The sequence below is a fragment of the Lepus europaeus genome, chromosome 18 (genome assembly GCF_033115175.1).
Source record: "Lepus europaeus isolate LE1 chromosome 18, mLepTim1.pri, whole genome shotgun sequence".
Taxonomy (NCBI): Eukaryota; Metazoa; Chordata; class Mammalia; order Lagomorpha; family Leporidae; genus Lepus; species Lepus europaeus.
The window spans coordinates 59,993,837-60,018,933 of record NC_084844.1 but is presented as its reverse complement, the minus strand read 5'-3'; the positions used below and the strand labels follow the sequence as shown (position 1 = coordinate 60,018,933).

At 41.3% G+C, this 25,097-nt stretch overlaps 1 protein-coding gene across 3 annotated transcripts in view; it reads right to left on the bottom strand.

Moving 5' to 3' along the window:
• The window catches only part of ULK2 (unc-51 like autophagy activating kinase 2), an 85,496-nt gene that overhangs the window by 57,389 nt on the left and 3,010 nt on the right, over window positions 1-25,097 (bottom strand). The window contains exons 4-10 of one of the 3 annotated variants that reach the window (XM_062175519.1): window positions 13,481-13,513; window positions 13,147-13,183; window positions 9,261-9,434; window positions 7,772-7,845; window positions 5,311-5,412; window positions 4,238-4,296; window positions 1,386-1,468 (exon numbers count right to left, since the gene is read on the bottom strand). In XM_062175519.1, the coding sequence (XP_062031503.1) occupies window positions 1,386-1,468; window positions 4,238-4,296; window positions 5,311-5,412; window positions 7,772-7,845; window positions 9,261-9,434; window positions 13,147-13,183; window positions 13,481-13,513 (562 nt within the window). Of the gene's footprint in view, window positions 1-1,385; window positions 1,469-4,237; window positions 4,297-5,310; window positions 5,413-7,771; window positions 7,846-9,260; window positions 9,435-9,561; window positions 9,734-13,146; window positions 13,184-13,480; window positions 13,514-25,097 lie in introns of those variants that run through there. The other 2 variants (XM_062175520.1, XM_062175521.1) reach the window with 2 other exon arrangements.

The window sequence follows — 25,097 nt, the reverse complement described above, 5'->3', positions numbered from 1 at the left end:
TATTATTATGAAGTAGTTTGTGTAAGTTAAGAAGTACATTGTAGGGCAACCATTAAGAAAATAACTCAAGAATTAATTTTTAAACAGAAGAATCAATAAAGGATTTAAATATTACACTATAAAATAATTTAATAACTATCACCCAGAAGCTGACAATTCCAAAATATACCCCCAGCCTAGATATCTCCTCTGAAATTCAAGTGCTCTTTTAATATACACATTTGGATATCAAATGGTTATCTTAAACTTACCATGCCTTACCTAAACTCCCCATATTGTCCCCATAGCCTGTTCCATCCACATGGTCATTCCAATCTCCATAAATTACAACCCTATCCTTTCAGTTGCTCAGACACAAACCTTGGAGTACTTTTGTCTTCTCTTTCTCACACCCACATTCCATACATCAGTAAACACTGATGTATCCAGCCTGTGGGTTTCAGCCCCAGCTCCACTGTCACATTCCAGCTTCCTGCTACTGTGCACTCTGGGAGGCAGCAGGTGATGGCTCCAGTACTTAGGTCCCTAACACCCGAATCAGAGACCCAGACAGTTCCAGGGTCCTGGCTTCAGCCTGGCTCACCTCCAGCTATCATGGGCATTTGGGGAGTGAGCAAACAAATGGAAGATCTCACTCGCTCTTGTTCTCTCTAGAGAGCAACTGGCAACTAAAACATTAGACCGGGGCCGGCACTGTGGCGCAGAGGGTTAAAGAACTGGCCCGCAGCACCAGCATCCCATATGAGCATAAGTTTGAGTCCCAGATGCTCCACTTCAGATCCAGCTCTCTGCTAATGCTCCTGGAAAAGCAGTGCAGAATGGCCCTAGAGCTTGGGCCCCCGCACCCATGTGGGAGACCTGGGAGAAGCTCCTGGCTCCTGGCTTCAGATTGGCTCAGCTCTGGCTGTTGTAGCCATTTGGAGAGTGAACCAGTGGAAGGAAGAGTGATCTCTCTCTCTCTTTGCCTCTGCTTCTCTGTAACTCTTTCAAATAAATAAATAGATCTTTAAAAATAATTATATTTTATTTATCTGCAAGGAGAGAGTGATATAGACAAACACATGAAGAGAGCTCCCATCTACTGGTTCACTCCCCAAATGCCCACCATGGCTAGGGCTGGACTGGAGTCAGAAATGCAACCTAAGTCTCCCACATGGGTGGCAGGAATCCTATTACTTGAGCCAACACTGCTGCCTTCCTGGATCTATACTGGCAGGAATCTGTTATCAGAAGTCAGAGCCAGGACTCAAATCCAGGCACACCACTGTGGGATGCAGGTGTCGTAATCACCAGGCTAAGTACTATTCCCTCTACAGTATCTTTTTAAAAATCCTTTGGGAATCAAAAATAATTAGAAACCATAAAAATCTGAAGTCATTACTTACCAAAGTCCATTCTATCTTTCTGGTTTCTCTGAAGTAAACCCAAAAGGAGATTAGTCAAGTAAGGTGATGTTTCTCTGGGAATACTGAGGGAAAGGAAAAAAAAACAAAAACAAATAGTGAGTTCATATTTTTTTAAAAGATTTATTTATTTATTTATTTATTTGAAAGTCAGAGTTACACGGAGAGGAGAGACAGAAAGACAAAGAGAGAGAGAGGTCTTCATCCGATGGTTCACTCTCCAGTTGGCCGCAACAGTCGGAGCTGTGCCGATCTGAAGCCAGGAGCTTCCTCCGGGTCTCCCACGCGGGTGCAGGGGCCCAAGAACTTGGGCCATCTTCTACTGCTTTCCCAGGCCATAGCAGAGAGCTGGATCAGAAGTGGAGCGGCTGGGACTCAAACCGGTACCCATATGGGATGCCAGCACTTCAGGCCAGGGCGTTAACCCACTGCACCACAGCACTGGCTCCATGGGTTTATATGTATTAATTACATTACTTTTGCCTTGTTATGATAAAGGAAAAACATACATGCAGTTTCGCAGATCCCACATTTATAACAAGAGCAGCATGGTAAAGCCTCAGACCTCAAAGATGAGGGAAAAAAAACACTAAACAACTGCCTCTGAGAAGCAGCATCAACTGGACAAGATTCTTACATCATGCTTATTATTGCTGTCTGTTACAGTATCTGCAAGAATAAAGCACTTCATAAGCACAATCTTGTTTTAACACAACTTCAACTATGCATGCATACTTGCTATAAAGTTCTCTATTAGAACAAGAGCCACTTCAATTCTGCCTGGGAAAAGGCAGAGCTTAAATAAATACAATTAAGAAATAATACAACATCCTAAATTTCAATGTGAAAATGATAAGGGATAGAAAAATGAGAGGGAAACTGGAATATATAATTCATGGAATAAAAATTATGAAAGGACATTAAACAAATTAAAAAAAAAAAAGGGCCAGACTCTCTAATGAAGAGAATAATGAGACTAAATGAATAGCTAATTGGTCCTCCTCCATTTGTGAGGCATCAAACCTGGTCACTTTCCAGATTGGCAAAAATGTACAGAAAGGAGCTGGTGTCACGGCACAGCAAGTTAAGCCAGCAGCTGTGATGCTCGCATCCCATATGAGCATTGGTTCACGTCCTGCAGCTACACTTCCAATCCAGCTCCCTGCTAATGGCCTGGGAAAGCAGCAAAAGATGGCCAGTATCTGGCTCTTGCACCCATAGGGAGGACCCAAGGGAAGCTCCTGGCTGCAGGCTGAATATTGCAGCAATTTAGGGAATGAGCCAGCAGATAAAAGACTCCCTCTATCCCTTTTCCTCTGTAACTCTGCCTTACAAATAAGTAATTTTTTTTTTTTTTAAAGTGAGGAAGCCGGTGCCATGGCTCAATAGGCTAATCCTCCACCTTGCAGCGCCGGCACACCAGGTTCTAGTCCCAGTCGGGGCACCGGATTCTGTCCTGGTTGCCCCTCTTCCAAGCCAGCTCTCTGCTATGGCCCAGGAGTGCAGAGGAGGATGGCCCAAGTCCTTGGGCCCTGCACCCACATGGGAGACCAGGAGAAACACTTGGCTCCTGCCTTCGGATCAGCGCGGTGCGCTGGCCACAGCGCTCTGGCCGCGCCTGCCATTGGAGGGTGAACCAGCGGCAAAAAGAAGACCTTTCTCTCTGTCTCTCTCTCTCTATCCACTCTGTCAAAAAAAAAAAAAAAAAAAAAAAAGTGAGGAAAGGAACATTCTCTTATATTGCTATATTAATTGGAAGAGCCTATCTGCAGAGTCTGCTGTTCAGCCCAATAATTCCATTTCTAGGAGTCTACCCTAAAGAAATTCACACATGCACAAAAGTGCGCATATATTTCACTTTAACCTGTTTGTAGAAGCCAAAAAATGAAAATAGGGATCTGATTAAATACCATATGGTACATCTAATTAAGGGATTCTATGTAAACATTCAAAAGTTTGCAGTTAACTCTCTACATACTGAAATTGAACATTTAAGATATACTAACATTGTAAAAGTTGGAGAACAATTCATAAAGCATGATGGAATTTGTCTTAAATTATATATATGCATAAATATGTACATTAGGGTTGGCACTGTGGCATAGCAGGTTAAGTCACTTCCTGCAGTGTCAGCATCCCATATAGGCACCAGTTCATGTCCAGGCTGCTCCACTCCTGATCCAACTCCCTGCTAATGCACCTGGGAAAGCTGTGGAAGATGGCCCAAGTCCTTGGGCCCCTGCACCCATGTGGGAGACCCAGATGAAGCTCCTGGCTCTTGGTTCCTGGCTTCAGTCTGGCCCAGCCCTGGCCACTGGGGCCATCTGGGGAGTGAACCAGCAAATGGAAGACTTTTCTCTCTCTGCCTCTGCCTCTCCCTCTCTGTAACTCTGCCTTTCAAATAAATATTTTAAAAAAATACGTCCATAAATGAACACTCAAACATGTATAAAGAGCTCCAATAAAAAAGACCTGTAAAGATACAGAACAAATTCTTACTATCCTTATGGAGTATGGCAAAGCCTAAGGGAGAATTTACTTTCTATGTTATGCATATCTACTCTTTTCACATCTCCCCACTGCATAAGGAACACACGTAACTTTTGTAATATTTTTCTTTTAAATTTGCTTCATAGTTCATATTTCAAAAAATAAGGAATAAGGTACAGTACCCCTGATGTGCTGGTAATTTTGTGATTTGTGGCTATAAAAAACACAATCACATTTCTGTCAAGTGAAAAAAGCATCAACAACAGAAACAGATAAAACACAGAGTCCAAATAAAAAACACCATGTTCCCAAATAGTAAAATTCAGTGTAATCTAAACACATACCTAGGCATTAAGCTCCTGTTCTTTTCATAAAACATCCTTAAATCTTGAGGACTATTGGCCTGTTTAAAAAAAAAAAAATTAATTTCCTAAACAACAGGGGCAAAACTTCCAAATCACATGAACTTAAAAGCCATGGACTACTGAAGGAGCCATAGCTGAGCATTAGGAACTTAAAAAGCCTCTGTAATTGTGTGCACTTTTTACACACTCAGAAGCGCCTAAAAATCAGAAAAGACTAAGAATCACTACTCTGGGGGTTACATGGCCAGAATATGTTTACCGTCTGGATCACTTAGCATTTCAAGGGACTCAAGGAAGAGAACTAAGTGAACTGCTGCTGTTCTGTCTTCCCATGGCAACAAGCATCACCCCTGTGGCAACTGCTGCTGAGCTAGTGAAACTGCTTCTACATACAAACTAAAATGGGAAATTCAAAATGTTAAACCTGGGTATTTCTCTATTTTTCAGATTATCTTGGGTAAATAATTCCACTTTGTTCCAGTTATCAGATTCAAAAATCTTTGCAACTAAGAAATTAAAACATGGCAATATGAAATCATTATGATCATACTCTTAACAGAGGACCACTTCTTGACAAGATATTAGGAGAGAGAAGGAAAGGAACAAAGACAAAATAATTTCCATGGAGTCTCAACAATTCCTCCCTTCTCACTGAACAGTGTCAGGAATCGAGACCTGGAGACAGTTTCCCATGATCTCTCCAACCACCCCAGCCCTGACATGGATTCCAGGACTCCAAAACCAGGTTAAGCAGGAAGCACTGGTGTCATCATTCATGCATATGACCCCCTAGCTATCAGCCCTGACTCTGCCTGGTTTTCTTTGTTAGCCTGCAACAGGTTTCATGGCCAGTCCACCTACAAAGTGCAGGCAGATAAAAGAGGAAAAGCAAAAAGGTGTTCTGGCTCACCATAGCAGCTTTAGCCATTAACAAAATCAAAGTAAGTGACAAAGCAACCAAAAACACTCCTTTCAGAGTACTTTTCATTTTACAAGCGAACGGCAATTGTAAAATAAGATCCCAAAAGTGAAGCTGTAAGAACAAAGCCTACCTGAAAAGGTGGTTTTCCAACTAGGCATTGATATATCACCGTTCCTATGCTCCACAGGTCTGCCTTGGCATCATAATGTTGAGACATAATAACCTCAGGAGCCTAGGCAGAGAAAAATTCAAGAGACACAAGCCATGTTATCTGGACTTACATGCTAATTAACTAGAAAAGGGCAAACTCTTAATAAAGTTACACACACTAACACACTGTGATATTTCTGTAAACAAATGACACTGCAATGAACTTAGAACAACATTATTATATTGAGATTTATTTAAAAATATCAAAAAACAGTTCTGTATTTATGTTACAAGTTGTAGACCCAAATGTTTCTATATATCATTATGGAAACAAAGTACAGTAAGAGAATTAAGATAACAATAGAGAGGTAGGCCTTTAGCTTAGTGCTCAAGACGCCCTCTATTCCACCCTGGGGAAGCTGTGCAGATTCCTGGCTCAGGTTCCTGACCCCCTGGGAGGTAGCAGGGTGGCACAAGTAACTGAGTTCCTTGAGAGTCTTGGATCTTATTCTAGGCTCCTGACTTCAACCCACCCCATCTTCCCTTGCAGGCAATCAGGAAGAGAGCCAAGGATGGCAGCTCTGTCTCTCAAATGAATGAACAACAACAAAATTTTTAATAAATGATCCTAAAAGTAAAGGCATTTCTTTGCTGCTTTGTTAAAGGTATTTTCAGGCTTCTCATCAAATGCTGGTTTTTTTTTTAAATATATCACCAATTGGGAAAAACATTAAATAGAAATGTCAGATAAACTTAAAGATAGTGGAATTTTATTTCCTAAGCAACACTTTTGATTTACTGTCTCTAGTAAATTTCTTACTGAGTCACCTTCCTTTAATAATCAGCCAAAACACTCTATAAGACTGAACTCATAATCAAGAAAAAGTGCAAACTAAAAATTAAATTATAAAATATGAACCACATAAACAATAAAACTATGATCAAGGAAGTAAATCTAGTGTAAAAACTTTCTTTTAAATCTTTACTAGTTTCATTAAACCTCAAAGTTGATTTTTTTTTTCTTTTTCTTTTTCTTTTTTTTTTTTTTTAAGACAGACAGAGTGGACAGTGAGAGAGAGAGAGAGAGACAGAGAGAAAGGTCTTCCTTTTTGCCATTGGTTCACCCTCCAATGGCTGCTGCAGCCAGCACACTGCGCTGACCCGATGGCAGGAGCCAGGTGCTTCTCCTGGTCTCCCATGGGGTGCAGGGCCCAAGCACTTGGGCCATCCTCCTCTGCACTCCCTGGCCACAGCAGAGAGCTGGCCTGGAAGAGGGGCAACTGGGACAGAATCTGGAGCCCCGACCGGGACTAGAACCCGGTGTGCCGGTGCCGCAAGGCGGAGGATTAGCCTGTTGAGCCACGGCGCCAGCCCAAAGTTGATTTTTTAATGGACTTCCTAATATCAACTCATTTTAAACTAAGAATTGAAATAGGTATTCCTCTGAAATTCCAGAATTATGTATTTCCAGGCTTAATACTTCACACTAGTTCAAAAGTTTAATAGCCCAATTCTATCAGACATGGAAAAATGTATGTGAAAAGATACAGAGAAAAGCTAAACTTTTTTTTGCTTTAAGTGTAAAGACATGTAAGAAAATCACCATAGGATCTTGCTAAGACAGGCAACACACAAGATGAGCATTTCCTACAGATGAAGAGGTGCCCCAAAAGGTGTTTTTTAAATAACTCCCTAACATTATGCATCAAGTAAGCCTGACAAAACTTCATTAATTTTTATATTCAGTTGAATCTAATAGATTTCTATAACTAATCATTTAAAAAAAAATAAAAATAAGCAAACGTGACTTAATTTTACAGCCTACTCTACCAATGTATGATTCTGTGTATAGCATTATCACTAATATAATTAACGTTAGTAATATAAACATAGACTATATAAAACCACCTTACTTGGAAACAAGAATTATACAGTAGTCCCATCTTATCTGCAGTTTCATTTTCTGCAGTTTCAGTTGTCCACAATAAACTATAATTTAAAAATATTAAAGGAAAATTCCTAAGTTTTAAAACTGCCCATCATTCTGAATAGCATGGTAAAATCTATCTACACCATATACTCTACCCACCTGAAGCTACTCAGTGGCGTTCTCAGTTATCAGATCAACTGTTTCAGTATTACAGTGCTTATGTTCAAATAACCCGCATTTTACTTCAGAACCAACAAAAATCAAGGGTAATGATGCAAAGGAGGCACTAGGGTATAAAACATGGAAGGACATATTAATTCAGGCACTATGTAGCATTGCTGGCAGTGCTTACAGGAAAAACTTAGGATATACAGGGCTTAGTACAATCCACAGTTTCAGGCATGCCCTGTAAGTCCCAGAACACATGACCTGCAGATAAGAGGGACCACTGTACTTAAATTCCAATGTTTCTAATGCCACGCTTTAAATACACCAGGATGCACTCACTCACCATATACATTGGAGATCCACACAGTGTTGCAGCCATCATGTTGCTATGCAGGTAACGAGCAAAACCAAAATCCGCTATTTCACAAAATAAAAAGGCAAGAAACAAATTATATCTTTGCTCACACTTAACAAAGCACAAGATGGTACAAAAGAGTTACAAAAAATAAGCCACCATCGTGGTTCAGTGGGCTGAGCCACTGCTTATGACACCAGCAATCCAAAATCAGGAGAGGTGGTTCAAGTCCAAAAAGCTACTCTTTCTGATCTAGCTCCCTGATAATGTGCCTGGGAAAACAGATGATTGCTCATGTATCTGGTTCCCTACCACCCACATGGGAGATTAGAATGTAGTTCTGGGTTCCTGGCTTGAGACTGGCCCAGCCCTAACCATTGAAGACATTTGGGGAGTGAACCAGCAAAGAGATCTCTTTGTGCCTCTCCCTCTCTGTCACTCTTTCAAATAAATAACCTTTTAAAAAAAGGATTGTGGGGGCTGGTGCTGTGGCACAGCAGTTAAAGCCACCATCTGCAGTGCGGGCATCCCATATGGGTGCCGGTTCGAGTCTCGGCTGCTTCACTTCTGATTCAGCTCTCTGCTAAGGCCTGGGAAAGCAGTATAAGATGGGTCCAAGCCCTCAGGTCCCTGCACCCACATGGGAGACCCGGAGGAAGCTCCTGGCTCCTGGCTTCGGATCATTGCAGCTCTGGTCATTGCAACCAACTAGGGAGTGAACCAGTGGATGGAAGACTCTCTCTCTGCCTCTCCTTCTCTCTCTGTGTAACTCTTTCAAATAAATAAATCTTAAAAAAAAAAAAATTGTGAAAAATAAACAGCTTATTGAATAAGACTATCTACCAAAGAAAAAAAGTGGTTATCAATTTCAATAAAATAAAAAATACCATCAAATGTCTAAGTAACTACTCTGCCAGATTTGTAAGCAAGGGGTATGAAAATGTTAATTATTAATAATTGGTTTACTAATATACTTTTCAACAAATATCAATAACAGATATAAAATTTGAATTTTTTCCCCTACTGTTTCAAATAATTCTGAGAAACAAGAGCACCAAACAAGAGCCAACGGCTGAACTAGATGACCTTTTAGATCCTTATATCAAAATCCCATGAGCTGTAAAGAATCAAGGTTATAAGACTGGTGCCCCACCAAGAGAAGCAACATTTGCTACTCAGATTCGTATTTACAGCCTGGCCTTGTCTAAGACTTATTATAAAAAGGTACTTCAAAAACTTCATAGAAAATGGGATTAAAAGTCTATTTTGGTGTAAGATATCTTTATAAGATGTATTTCCCATAAACTCTGAAGATCCCTTGCACAACGCAATAACATAAAAAGGATTCACATATCTAAACAGACCTCACTGAACTCAATAAAAATTTCAGCATTGCATCAATAAAGCTGAACTAAAATTATCTACAACACTGAGTCTCAAAAACGTGTCTTCCATGAAACAATGCAAGGCCTTTTACCTATTTTGATGCGAATACCACTGACACTTGACTTTCTGCGGTTGGCGTAGGACAACAAGATGTTCTGTGGTTTGAGATCCCTGTGAATTATTCCTTTGCTATGCAGAATTCTCATGGCAGCTGCAATCTGATGCAGAAATACTCTGATAGTGTCTTCGCTGAGAGTTCCTTTAGCTGGCAGGAAAGGAATTACATAAATATTTAAGCACAAAAAAATCAAATATCATCTGCATATTCCATTAACAGAATTTAGTTGTGAAAGACAGCATGAAGGGAAGAAGAAAAATCCACATTCACTCACTTTTTAACTTTAATAACTGAAGTCCATGAAGAAATATTAGATTTCTCCAAAGATGTGACCAATCTGTTACAAGGAAAACTGATTTGCATTTTCTTCCATTTTCACTTGTGATTTTGGCTTTGCCCTTTCTGTTTTTACTGCTGAAAAGTGGCCACATTACTAGAATACTGTAAGTACAACAAATGTGAATCTCCTTTACAAGCCAAAAACTAAGCTGCTTTTCATATTAGTCAAGTATCTGGGTAAATGTCCATATTTAATTCTAACCATAACATAAGCACAAATTTAAAACAAGCAAAATAAAAATAATTAAAAATAAAAAACAGGCAAAATGTGGGCCAGCATTGTGGTACAGTAGGTTAAGCCTCTCCCATGACACAGGCACACCATATCAGAGTGCCACTTGAGTCCCAGCTGCTCTGGTTCAGATTCAGCTCCCCGCTAATGTGCCTGGGAAAGCATCAGAAGATGACCCAAGTACTTAGGCCCCTGCCACTCACATGGAGAGCTGGATGGAGTTCCAGGCTCCTGGCTTCAACCTGGCCCAGCCCTGGCCATTGTGGCCATTTCAGGGGTGAACCCGAAGATGGAAGATCTCTTTTTCTCTGTCTCTCCCTATATTACTCTGCCCTTCAAATAAATAAATTAATTTAAAAAAAAAAAAAAAACAGGCAAAATCTCTGAATAGAAAGACTTGATGCCACTATTGCTTATACCTCTCAGGATCTGAGTTCCCACATCTTCTCTTTTATTTTTAAATTTTATTTATTTGAGGGACAGAGAGACAGAGACGGGAAAACACATAAACAGAGCAAGCACTCCCATCCATTACTTCCTAAATACCCACAACATCCAGGGCTTAACCAGGCCAAAACTGGGAGCTGGGACTCCAACTCAGGTTTCCCAAAAGGATGGCAAGGATCCAAGGACTTAAGCCATTACCCGTTGCCTCCCAGGGTGTGCATTAGCAGGGAGCTGCAAGCTAGAATCAGAAACAAGGACTTGAATCCAAGCACTCTGATATATGGGACATGGGCGCCCCAAGAAGTTTCTTAATCCACTAGGCCAACGTACACCCCTCTCTTTCCTTTTTTCTCCCCAGTTTCCCCAACACTACTGTCCCAGCATTGGATGTTTCTCAACTAAAGATGCCTTTAAGAAAAAAATGTTTTCACTACTATAAAGAGGCAGTCTGGGCCGGTGCCGCGGCTCAACAGGCTAATCCTCTGCCTTGCGGCGCCAGCACACCAGGTTCTAGTCCCGGTCAGGGCACCGGATTCTGTCCCGGTTGCCCCTCTTCCAGGCCAGCTCTCTGCTGTGGCTCGGGAAGGCAGTGGAGGACAACCCAAGTGCTTGGGCCCTGCACCCACATGGGAGACCAGGAGAAGCACCTGGCTCCTGCCTTCGGATCAGCGTGGTGCGCTGGCCGCAGCGCAGCAGCCGCGGCGGCCACTGGAGGGTGAACCAACGGCAAAAGGAAGACCTTTCTCTCTGTCTGTCTCTCTCACCCTCCACTCTGCCTGTCAAAAAAAAAAAAAAAAAAAAAAAATAGAGGCAGTCTGAATATCATTAAAAGGTAATCACCGTGTAGTAATCACTACAGCATTTCTGTGTGTGCTGGGGTGCATGAGGGTTTACGGCTTGATTGTCAGGCTAAACCTTCACTCACTGTGTAACTCCAAAAAATGAATCCTGTGCCCACTTCCTCAGCTATAAAAGCTGACAAGAGACCAACCACATAACAGAGTGTTATGAAGATTAAATGAGATAACACGTTTGATGATGAAGATTTTATAAAAAGGTCTGGCACATAATTACTCAAATATACTACACATTCAAATATAACAAATGAAATGTTCTAAATGTAATTCCTCAAATCTACATTAAAGACTTAATATCTTTGACTCTATTTAAATCTTTGATAACACATTCTTGTCCATCTAATTCTTAGAATACGTTCTATATAACCTTTCCATTTGTAATTAAGAAACATAAAAATAACATTAATACCTGGAACAAGTGAAATATTATGGTTTCAAAATCATCTTAATGACTTCTCAAGTGACACCGTCTTCAAATAAAATAAATCTCCATGATTTAAAAATTACTAGGGGCGGGCATTTGGCTCAGTGGTTAAGTTGCTGCCTGAGATACCTTCATCTCACACTGGAAAGCCTGGTTCCAGCTACCCTGCTTCTAATCCAAATACCTGCTAATGAGCACCCTAGGGAGGCTGCTGCTGATGGCTCAAGTAGTTGGGTTCCTGCCACTCATGGAGGAGACTAGATGGAACTGTAAGCTCTTGGCTTCTGCCTGGCCCTGCCCTGACTTGTTGCAGACATTTGGGGAATGAACCAGTGAATGGAAGATCTCCACCCACCCCTCTCAAATAAAATGAAAACAATTTTTTTAGGGGGCTGGCACAGTGGGTTAAAGCCCTGGCCTAAAGTATCACCATCCCATATGGGTGCCAGTTCTAGTCTCGGCTGCTCCTCTTCTGATCCAGCTCTCTGCTATGGCCTGGTATAGCAGTGGAAGATGGCTCAAGTCCTTGGGCCCCTGCACCCACGTGAGAGACCCGGAAGAAGCTCCTGGCTCTTGGCTTCAGATCAGCACAGCTTCAGCCATTGCGGCCAGCTGGGGAGTGAACCAGCGGATGGAAGACCTCTCTCTCTGTCTCTACTTCTCTCTGTAACTGTCTTTCAAATAAATAAAATGAATCTTAAGAAAAAAAATTTTTTTAATTATCAAATACTGGGGTGAGATGTTTAGCCTAGAGGACAAGCCACAAGCTAAGATGCTCACATGCCACACTGCAGTGTCTATGTCTGGTACTTGGCTCTGGCTCCTGCTAACACAAACCCCAGGAGGTAGCAGGATGGTTCAAATAATGGGTTCCTGCTACCCATTTAGGAGACCTGAATTGTATTCTTCCCACAGGCCCAGCCACTGCAGGCATTTGGATAGTAAATCAGCAGATGGGAGAGCTGTCTCTTATTTTTTTTTTAACATGATAAAAGAAAATACTTTGGAGAGACACAATTTGATTTGAATGCTTCACAACCTACTTGTATGCACTTTGCATTCAAAATTTCATGCACCATCCAGTTCTAAAATCTTAATTCAATGCCATGAAATAATTTCAGTGTCACCTTTAGTTCCTTATAATGTTGGATTTTTTAAAATTATAAGACATATTCACATAAATGCATTCTTTAATACATTTTTCCACTAAGATTTTCCAGTTTGTCAGAAATGCGAGGTTCCCTGACAGCAACTCAGTTGATCCCTCTGAAGGACAGAAATTCTATTTGGCTTCTTCCCTCCTGGGCAGCAGGCTCATCTCTTACACAGTATTCAACAGACACACACAAAAGCAGCATTTACACACAGGTAACTTTAGGAACACTAGGAACACAACCACAGTAAACTGTTAGCAAAGTGACTATGTTAAATATACACAAAAATAGTTATTGAATGTCTCACAGAAATGTACAAAACAAGGACAGCATATTTCAAAAGTACTTCTTAGTATTAGACAGACTGCAGTAGTACCTATACTGAACACACACACACACACATTACCTTGCAAATAATCTGCCAGGTCTCCACCATTGCAATACTGATATTGAAAAAGAAAAAGTCATTAAAGTAAGGTCAGTGACTCAAGATTAACTCAATCCATTCTCAGTTCATTTTATTTAGAAAGTCATTTGTGTATCATGTGAATCTAGTCTAAAAAATATAATTATGGGATTAAAATTTTTAAATTTTATATTCCTCTTATGGAAGAAATCTAGATGACTGAACTGACTTTATTAATTCAAATTTTCAAATATTAATTTACTATCAATTTTAAAGTGCATATTAATCAAAGGGAATTTGAAATGAATTGAATAGAAGCTTGTATTCTACCTACCTCCATCACAAGAAAGACAGAGTTGGGTAATTCCTGGAAAGTAAATATATCTCTCTTAGATTAGAAAAAAATTAAACAAAAAATTTATCGTAGCTAAAATCATGGTACACTTGTTCATTATTAAACTAGCAAAATGAAGTAAAAAATCCATTAGAATATAAAAGCAAAATTCCCAACACAATGATTAAAGCATCTCCTCTTCAAAGTCAAATCAAATTTTAGCCGACACTAGTCATTAAGAGTTCAATTCCAGGGTTAGCATTGTGGCACAGCGAGTTAAGCTGCTGCCTATGATGCTGGCATCCCATATGGGCCCTGGTTCCTTTTCCAGCTATTCCACTTCCAATTCAGCTTCCTGCTAATAGCCTGGAAAAACAGCAGAAGATGGCCCAAGTACTTGGGCCCCTGCACCCACGTGGGAGACTCAGAAGAAGCTCCAGCCGTTACAGCCACTTGAGGAGGGAGTCAGAGGATGAAGGACATCTCTCTTGGGCTCTCATTCTCTCTGTAACTCTTTCAAATAAAATATATAAATTAAAAAAAAAAAAAAAAGTTCGGGGCCAGCACTATGGTGCACCAGCAGGTTAAGCTGCTGTCTGCAGCACAGGCATACCATATGGTCGCCAGTTCAAGTCCTGCCTACTCCACTTTCAATCCAGCTCCCTGCTAATGCACCTGGGAAAGCAGTGGAGGATGGCCCAAGTATTTGGCCCCTGCACCCACAGGGGAGACTCAGAAGAAGCTTCTGGCTTTGGACCGGCCCAGCTCCGGCCATTGCAGCCATTTGGGGAGTGAACCAGCAGATGGAAGATCGATCTCTCTCTCTCTCCTTCCTCTCTCTCTCTGTAACTCTGCCTTTCAAATAAATAAATCTTAAAAAAAAAAAAAAGTTCATTTCCATTTATGTAAAGAACTAAAGAAAGAAGAAATACCTATCTTTTGGTTAAGACTGACCTAACACAATATGTAAGATGGAAAGCATGGTATATTTACCACTTAAAAGAGAAAAGATTCTTTGGTGCTCAAGCAAGTACATCTACCCTGAAAAGTCTATGATTTAGAGTAGCAAAACAACTTCTAATCCTCTCTAGCCATTCTAAATGCACAATCTGATTTGTGGAACACATGATCCAGAGCACTTAGTTTGTTATTATTCTAGTGTTTATGTTTATTTGGGGTAGTCACATGAGCAGAGGACTGTTGGCAACTGGAAGATGTTTCATCACATGTTCCCAAGATGTGTTCCAAGATTTTAAGGAACTGATTTGAAGAGTTTTACGTAGGCTCTCAAATTCACATAGCTCCACATCTGCTTCCCAGATAAGCAACTCAAAGAATGATCAGAGGGGAAACACATCAGGACATTGGTCTGGAAAAAGATTTTTAATATGACCTCCAATACACAGGCAACAAAAGCAAATGTTGACAAATGGGATTACATTAAACTAAAAAGCTTCTGAATAGCAAAGGAAACAATCAACAGGGTGAAGAGACAAACTGAGAATTGGGGGAAAATACCCACAATACCTACATAACTGACAAAGGATACATTTTCAGAATATATAACAAACTCAACAACAAAAAAAAAAATTCGATTTAGAAAATGGGTGAATGACCTGAATACACACTTCTCGAAAGAAGATATACAAACAACCAACAAGTATATGAAAAAATGTTCAACTCCACTAGTCATCAGGGAAATCAACCACAAGATACCATCTCATCCCAGTTAGAATAGATTGTCAGAGAGATCAAAAAATAACAATGCCATCAAGGACACAGAGAACCCTGAATGAACTCACACACTGTTGGTGGGAATGTAAATTAGTTATCAATGAAAAACAGTATAGAGGTTCCTCAAAGAACTAGAAACAGAACTGACATAAGTCCTCCTGCTGGGCAGATATTCAAAGGGGTGAAATGAGTATGCCAAAGAGAAGTCTGCACTCCCCTGTTTCCTGCAGCCCTACTCACCCTACTCACAAGAGCCAAGATATGGAATCAATATAGGTATCCTCAAAAGGAGGATTAATCACCATAAATAACTTCTATTCTCAATAGGGAGGTCAAATTCCCATCTGGGTATTCACAATTTTAGAAGTATACACAACTACTCTTTTATTCACTCATTTAATAAATAATAAATTAAATAACAAATATTTTAACATCGTTGATATGTCATGAAAACCTTCCTCTGTCTACCTTAAAAACAGTGAAAATCTCGACAGAATCAACCACTCTTAAAATATCCTCTCAATTTGTCCCCCCTTACCAAAGTGTACATATGTTTAAATAAAGCACTTAAATACTTGGGAGCATGACTAGCTGCCAAGTCAGGAAAGAGTTAGCAAAACAAAGTGTCTTTCTTTGAACAGAATGAATGAAGTCACCTATAGACACATGGAAACTCAACTAGCACTGGGGCACAGAAGAATCTAGAACAGATACTTGTAGGATCAGAAAGGCTGAGAAGGAAGCCCTCAGAATTTGTAAGCCAGACCACCATGGACACCTTACCCTAGCTATACACATACATATTCTTTCCTGATGTCAAGAAATCGTCACCCTTCCCCCCCTCCAGCACTTCCAACAACAAAATTAAAAACAGGAATTTAATTCTATCATTCTCCTGCTCAAACTCTTTAATGACTAAGATAAAAACCTAACTCCTAAAAAGAAACTACTCAGTAGACAATGGCTTTAATAGTGCCACAAGTGCGAAGAGATGAAACAAGTCTGTACACTTACTTCTTAAAGGTTTTGTGAAAACAGAAGTAAACTTCAGTTCATATACTTCAGTTCATATTCCTGCAGCCCTACTCACCCTACTCACAAGAGCCAAGATATGGAATCAATATAGGTATCCTCAAAAGAAGGATACTTGGTAAATATCCATCTTTCAGATGGAGAAAGTAAACTCATGGTTGCTCTGAACCATTTGAACTATGGGTTAGTCATCTGCTTATTTTCTCTCCTATGTGGAAGTTAAAGACAAAGTTGATCTGAATTTAAAATAGTGACTGTTAGAGGCTGGGAAAAGTTGGGGAGGGGGTTGGAGAGAGGTTGAATAAAAGATACCAAAAATACAGAAAGGAGATAGGTTCCAGTGTTCCATAGCACAGTGGGGTAACTATAGTTCACAACAACGTACTATATATACTGTATAAAGACCTCAAAGAGAGGAGCTGGTTGGTTGCAAATACAAAGAAAAGGTGGGGAAGTGGAGACACCAATTCCCTGCTTTAATCAGTCTGCACTTATACAAGTGTTGAAAGATTACACTGCGCCCTGTACAAGTATACATGCTAATCAAAAAGTTTTTAAAAAATAAAGAATTTGGGGGGAAAAATTAGAGAGGGGCAGGCATTTGGTGCACCAGTGAGACCACTACTGGAAACACCAGCATCCTATATTGGAGTACCTGAATTGGAGTCCACACTCTGCTTTTGGTTCTGATTCCAGCTTCCTGTTAATGCACACCCTGGGAGCCAGCTCAGGTAGCTGGGTCTCTGCCACCCATGTAGGAGACCCAGACTGAGTTCCAGGCTCCTGGCTTTAGCCTGGCCCAGCCCAAGCCATCACAGGCATTTGGGGAGTGAAGCAGTATATGAAAGTTGTCCCTATCCGTCTATGTCTCTCTCTGCCTTTCAAATAAATTAATGAATTAAAAACTTCTTTAAAAAAGGGGAAACATCTTCATGACTCTACAGTGGATAGAGGAAGTGGCCTTAAGACACAAAAGCAATAAATATGACAATATTTCAAAGAAGTTATCAAAACAATAAAATTAAAAGATAAGTTTATCTGGATGCAAAAAAATTCTGAAATCCATGCATAGAATTTTCATAATACACACGTCCCATGAAATTTTTGAATATCCTTCATATGAAAGGAAGATACAGTAAGGGGTTTTGGTTTTTTTAAATAGAAAAGTTAAGAATGTCTGTTGAAGGGCCAGCACTGTGGTGCAGCGCATTAAGCTGCTGCCTGCAATGCTGGCATCCCAAATTGGAGCCCTGGTTCAAGTCCACTATTCTGCTTCCAATCCATCTCCTTGCTAATGCATCTGGGAAAGCAGAAGATGGCCCAAAGACCCAAAGCAACAGAAAATAAGTAACAAGGGAAAGATGCAAGAGAAAAATTCTCGGTTCCTAAGACTCAAAACCTTACATCTCTCTGCTATATTTAATTCATCTCTACTTCTCAGGTAACCTCTGTGGTTATCTCATAAATTTAAAAAAAGGAAAAAGATTACAATCCTCCAGTTTAGCTCCCTTGGGGCTACCCGCACTGAACAGGGCATTCCATGAGTGAGCGGGCTGGAATCATCCCCACTTCAGCAAGGAGTAGGGTTAATGTGGGAAACAAGTGGCCTGCTCAAGTTCCTGTCTAGTCTGCTAGAAAACATTCTGTGCCCAGCTTTCCTTACTGACAGTCAGGGCTCTTCCGCACAGATCATTTCTTAGCTCATTCTGACCATAACCTCCCCTACACTGGAGGGGGCGGGACAGGTACCAGGAATTTCTTACAGCTCTCGAAGCTGGAAATACATCAAGGCACCAGCAGAAATGGTGTCTGGTGAGGGCTATGTTGTCACCACCACTCACAGATGACAGTCTTCACACTGGCAGGGTGAGACAGCTCTCTCTTATAAGGGCACTAACACCTCCTGGGAGGGCTCTACTTTAAGAACTAACCACCTTCCAAAGGCCCCACCTCCTCTCACCATCTCCTTGGGGGATATAATGTCAACTCATGAATTCTGGAAGGATATAAACATACAGATGAAGCTCTTAAAAACTCAAAGATGCAAAATACAATGATGCATATGAAAGTCACTTCCAGCTTACTGACCTGACATAAAACAACATAGATTTGTGGAAAAATTGTTTCCTTAATGTGTAGTCAAGAGCACTAATTAAAACAAAGATTGTGGCATGGCGGGTAAAGCCGCTGCCTGCAATCCGGCATCCCATATGGGCACCTGTTCGAGTCCCAGCTGCTCCACTTCAGATCCAGCTCTCTGCTATGGCCTGGGAAAGCAGAAGAAGATGGCCCAAGTCCTTGTGCCCAGCACACACGTGGAGACTTGGATGAAGCTCCTGGCTCCTCGCTTCAGATCAACACAGGCTGTTGTGGTCAAATGGGGAGTGAACCAGCAAATGGAAGACCTCTCTCTCTCTGTGTAACTCTTTCAAATAAATAATCTTTAAAAAAAAAAAAAAAAAAAGACTGCAAAAACATCCAGATATTTAACACTGATCTCAATTAACTGATAACTAAGTACCTGCCTAATCTGAACCTGACTTTGCCTATAATTCTTCAAATTGCTTAAATCCTATTTTTAAAAGAAGAGGAAGAAATCCTCTTCTACAGTTATCATCAAAAATAGCCAAAATCCTGGTTTAACTAGCTGAGCTTCCTGGAAAATAAGCTAAATCCCTACATCATCCCTTTGAACATAAATCCTAGAAAGCAAAAACAAATATGAAAAAATTAAACCAAAAATATTAGCAAAAAATATCGTGGGGCATTTTTATAACTGCATGGTGGAGAATCCTTCTATGACATGAAACCTACAGGTCATTAAGGAATAGGCAGATACATTTTTACTATGTAAGAACTTCTATGTACAAAAAAAGGTCAAAATCAGATCAAAACAACCAAAGAAAAACCAGAGTGTAGACATTTGGAAAAAACATCAATACACAACAAAGAACTGTCAGTTGTGACTCCCTTCCCTTCACCTCTTACAGCCCAAGTACCTAAGTCCTATCAATTCTCTTAAATATTTCCCTAATTTTCCAGGCTTCATCTCTTCATCATTGTCTCTCACCCAGATATATGTAACTTTCTTTTCAATTACTGTATAATATTTGACAGTGTGGCTATATCACTATTAATTTACTAAAGGACATTTACTTGTTTCCAGTTTTAGGCACATCAAGCAATGCTACATTAATAACTGTAAGACATAGATCCTAGTTCATATGCTTTTACGGCTATGAGACAGATGTCCAGGAATTGAGAGCTGCTCAGTAAAAGGGTATCTATTTCCAATAGAAACAGATTCCTCTTGATTATACTATTTTTAAATTACTATATACATTATGAGACTCTAATCCAAGCATAAGCTATTTGCTAGCAGTAAGCAAACAGATGTAAGTGCCCTGTTCTCTTTAAGCTTAAATTCTCAGGAAAGACAACAAACAAAAAAAGTGTATACAGTATGTTAGAGGGTGGTGAGTGCTTTGGGGCAAAGTAGGGAAGGAAGCTACAGAATGCTAGGGAGGAGATTGCTATTTTATTTAGGCTAAAGAGAACTTCCCTGAGAACACAGTCTGTGAATAAAGACTCAAGAAGGCTGGGGAACATATCTGGAGGCACCAGCATCTGTCACTGAGACACAAAGATTCCCGTGAGCAGCATATTCAGAGGAGGCAGGTTCTAGGTAGAAAGGGAAAAGTGGCCAGGGCCAGGGTAACCGGGTGCTTCGGGAACCATCAGGAGGCTGATGCAGATAGCACAGAAGCAGCCCGGTACAAAGAGGGCAGAGGAGTCCCACATAACTGGTTAGGCTGTGGTAACAGGACTTTGGCTTTTGCTCTGATAGAAATGAGACACCATCGCAGGGCTCTGAGCAGAGGGGCAGCATGCCCTGACCTGGGCATTAACAGGACCACTCTTGTGGCAATGTTGAGAATATATCTAATGGGAAGCAGAAGGGCAAAAACAGGAATTATCAAACAATATTCCACGAATGTCCTAACAATCCACATTTCTACATGTGACATATGATAATACACTATTCACTGGAATCCCCCCATCCTACCAATAAACATTTTTTTTATATAAATTTATTTGACAGATAGTTAGATAGTGAGAAAGACAGAAAGGTCTTCATTCCATTGGTTCACCCGCAAAATGGCCGCCACGGCCGGAGCTACACCGATCTGAAGCCAGGAGCCAAGTGCTTCTTCCTGGTCTCCGACGCAGGTGCAGGGCCCAAGGACCTGGGCCATCCTCCACTGCCCTCCAGGGACACAGCAGAGAGCTGGACTGGAAGAGGAGCAACCGGGACTAGAACCTGGTGCCCATATGGGATGCCGGCGCCACAGGCAGAGGATTAGCCAAGTGAGCCATGGCGCCGGCCCCCTGTACTTTTATTTTTTAAAGAGGAGTCACAGGACCAGCACTGAGGCAAAGTGAGCAGGCTAAGCTGCCATCTGCAGTGCTGGCATCCAATATGGGTACCAGTTCAAGTCCTGGCTGCTTTCACTCCCAATCCAGCTCCCTACTAATGTGCTTGGGAAGGCAGCAGAAAATGGCCCAAGTAATTGGACCCCTGCACCCGCATGGGAGACCTGGAAGAAGCTCCTGGCTCCTGGCTTTGGCCTGGCCCAGCCCCAGCTGTTGTGGCCATTTGGGGAGTGAACCAGTGGATGGAAGATTCTCTGCCTCTCCCTCTAACTCTGCCCTCTAAATAAATAAATAAATCTCTTAGAGAGAGGAGTTATTTCTTAAAATTTTTTCTGTATTTAATTGAGAGGCAGACAGAGTTCCCATCTGCTGGCTCACTCACCCCCATGCTGAAACCAGGGGCAGAGCTGGCACTTCAATCCAAGAACTGGGAGATGGGATACAGGCATCCTAACCAGTGTCTTAATCACTAGGCAAACACCTACGTACCCTGATGCACTTTTTTTTAAAGACTTCTTTACAAGTCAGAGTTACAGAGAGAAAGCAGAGTTTAGAGGGAATATTGGGGGAGGGGAGAGGGGACGAGGAAAGGGTGGGGGGAGAGGTCTTCCATCCACGGGTTCACTCCCCAGATGGCTGCAACACAGGGGCTGGCAGGAACTTCATCTAGGTCTCCCACATGGGTGGCAGGAGCCTAGTACTTGGGCATCCTCTGCTGCCTTTCCCAGATCATCAGCAGGGAGCTGGATCGGAAGTGGAACAGCTAGGACTCAATAAGCATCACCCACATGGGATGTCAGCATTGCAGGCAGCAGCCTTATCCACAACATTGCAATGCCGGCCCTGCATTTTTTTTTTTTTTTTTTTTTTTTGCCAGGTAGAGTTAGACAGTGAGAGACAGAGAGAGAGTTATAGACAGTGAGAGAGACAGAAAGGACTTCCTTCCGTTGGTGCACTCCCGTAATGGCCGCTATGGCCAGCGGGGCGCTGATCCGAAGCCAGGAGCCAGGTGCTTCCTCCTGGTCTCCCATGCGGGTGCAGGGACCCAAGCACTTGGCCCTGCACTTTTTAATTTTACCAGTTGGATGAAATGAGAAGAGACACGTCACTGATACTTTAATTTACATTTTCTACTTGTTCATTTAGTAGCCATTTTTATTTCTATTATGAGAACCAACAATTTATATCCTTTGCTTATTTTTCTTTGTCTTTTCCTTACTAATTTTGTGAGAGGTCTTAAATTCTTTGCATATTTCCCTGTTATCTATTGTGTTATAAATATTTTTCAAACTATCATTTACCAGTTGCCCTTTTTGTGTCTAATGAGGTACAATTTACATAAACCAACAGTGATGTAAGTGTACAGTTCAATGAGCTATAATAAATGTATACACCATGTACCTACGCTTCAAATCGAAATGCATAACATCTCCCCAAAAAATTCCTTCCTGCCCCTCTGTCATCAATCCCAGCTGCCAAGAGGCAACCTCTCTTCTGACTTTCCTGATGCCTCTCACCAAGGCCTAGTTGTGTCTTCCCGAAATTCGCAATAAAAGAACCACATAGTGGCGATAAAGGCTGGCGTCTCTCTAATGTAAGGTCAGAGATCCATACATGGCATGGCACATACTATTGTTCCGTGTCACTTTATTCACAGTTTTACGTGATCTAAATATGATATACCACTTGATGAACAGTAACAATCAAGGAAACAAATCCAAAATATTAGATTGAAATTCTGCTTATTTGATAGTCAAATACTTAAGACTATATTCATTTGACTGATATGTTTAAAATTTTTATAAATTAGTTCCAGTAGTATACAAAGCACAAAATAAATTTTAAAAAGAAAACATTTTAATGTAGTCAGCTTGAAAGTCCTGATTATTTGATAATTCAGGTTTTATCTCCTTCAACAATCAACACTGGCACTTGACAATATTTTTCATTCTAATACAAAAAAAAAGTCTAAGTATACTCTACCCCGAAAACAAAATCTACACTGCAATTGCCAGGGTTTTCTGTACCTCTCCAAGAAGGGGAAATTAAGAGTTAATACTGGGGCTGGAGCTGTGGTGTAACAGGTAAAGCCACCGCCTGCAGTGCCAGCATCCCATTTGGGTGCTGGTTCGAGTCCTGGCTGCTCCACTTCCAATCCAGCTCTCTGCTATAGCCTGGGAAAGCAGAAGATGGTCCAAGAATGGGCCCCTGCACCCATGTGGGAGATCCAGAATAAGCTCCTGGCTTCAGATCAGCACAGCTCCAGCTGTTGTAGCCATTTGGGGAGTGAAACAATAGATGGCAGACCTCTCTCTCTTTCTGCCTCTGCCTCTCTGTAACTGCCTTTCAAATAAATAAATAAATCTTTAAAAAGTGTTAATATTATTGGCCGGCGCCGTGGCTTAACAGGCTAATCCTCCACCTTGCGGCGCTGGCACACTGGGTTCTACCCCCGGTTGGGGCGCCGGATTCTATCCTGGTTGCCCCTCTTCCAGGCCAGCTCTCTGCTATGGCTCGGGAAGGCAGTGGAGGATGGCCCAAGTCCTTGGGCCCTGCACCCGCATGGAAGACCAGGAAAAGCACCTGGCTCCTGGCTTCGGATCAGCGCGATGAGCCGGCTGCAGCGGCCATTGGAGGGTGAACCAATGGCAAAAAGGAAGACCTTTCTCTCTGTCTCTCTCACTGTCCACTCTGCCTGTCAAAAAAAAAAAAAGTGTTAATGTTATTTAGCAATTTTTGTACCAGGAGCTGACTTGCAATACTTGATGCCTTTGATATACAGAGACCAAGACAAATTACATAACAGCTCTGGGGAGAATCAACGTTTCAACCAGGAATTACGAGCTGAGTTAGTTTTGACTCAAGTTTTTTTTCTCTTTCCTTTTTAAATAACTTTTATTTATCTATTTGTACTTTTTTGAAAGACAGAGACAGATCTTCCATCCACTGACTCAGCGATGCTGACTGAGCAGGACTGAAACTGGGGGCCTGGAACTCAATGCAGGTCTCCCACATCGTTGGCAAGACCCAAGAACTTGAGCCATCATCTGCTGCCTCCCATGGTACAAATTAGCAAGAAACAGAAGGAGAGGCAGAGCCAGGATATGAACCCAGGAATTCGGATATAGGATGCCAGAGTCTTAACCACGGTGCCAAACACCCATCCCTCTCCTTCTTTTCCTTACTGTTTTGAATTTCTCAGGTGAAGGAAAGAATTACACCTACGTGAACAAGCAATAAAATATACTCCACAGCATACACATATTCTGTAAATGGCCGTTTATATCACAAATTTCTTGTAGAGCCATCATATACTACAAACAGACATTTTTAAAACGTGCATGCTATTTGACCTGGTAAAAAAAAAATTCCAATTCTAAAAATTGAATTTTAAATAATCAAGGATATAGTCAGAAGGTGCACATTATTTCTGTTATGAGAAAAACCTAAACATCTTGTGAGTTTAGATAGTTGTGTTATGATATAAACACATGAAAATGACTACATTAAAAAATGTGCCAGCGTTGTAGCATAGGTTAAGCCTCTGCCTGCAGACGCTGGCATCCATATGGTGCCAGTTAGAGACCCCGCTGCTCCATTTCCAACCAGCTCCTAGCTAATGGCCTAAGAAAACGGCACCTTAGGTCCCTGCACCCACGTGGGAGACTGGGAAAAGGCCCTGGCCTCCTGGCTTCAGCATGGCCCCGCCCCAGCCACTGCAGCCATTTGGGGACTGAGCCAGTGGATGGAGGGAGGATGGATGGATGGATCTCTCTCTCTCCTCCCCACTCACTGTCTCTGTAACTCTGCCTTTCAAATAAATAAAAAATAAAGCTTTAAAAAAAGGTTTACTATTTTTTTTAAAAGTACATATAAAATAGTCTATTTTGTCTCACCCCACAAAAATTAGGCACACTGAGATCAAGAACTTGGTTTTATCCACTGCTTTATTCCCAATAATCAGAACAATGCCTGGCACATAGTAGCCACTCAAAAACATGCAAAATGGATAAATATGAGTCATTGAGTACAGAAAAGGGTTTAGATAGAAATACACATAGAAGAATCACAAAAGATGTTCATTTACTTGAAATTCAACCGTGCAGACTAATCAAAGCAAAACAAAGAAGCTGTGCACACTGTATACCCTGGTTTTCTGGGGTGAGAACTCGGATCTGCTGTTCCCTCTGTGGATCTCACATGGTGACCATCACCCTAGCCATGAAGGTAATGCAAAGGAGGACTGTTTCACATACCATGGCCCCAAAGTATGAACCAACTACTTCATCTAATGCTTCACTGAGAAAATAGAAATTTCCTCCAAAGTTGGGCTCTTAAAAAGGAGTTCCAAGAGTCATCTGGATCCTAAAGAAAATCCACCTTAGCAGGTAACTTCAGACCCAGCCTTCCTACCTCC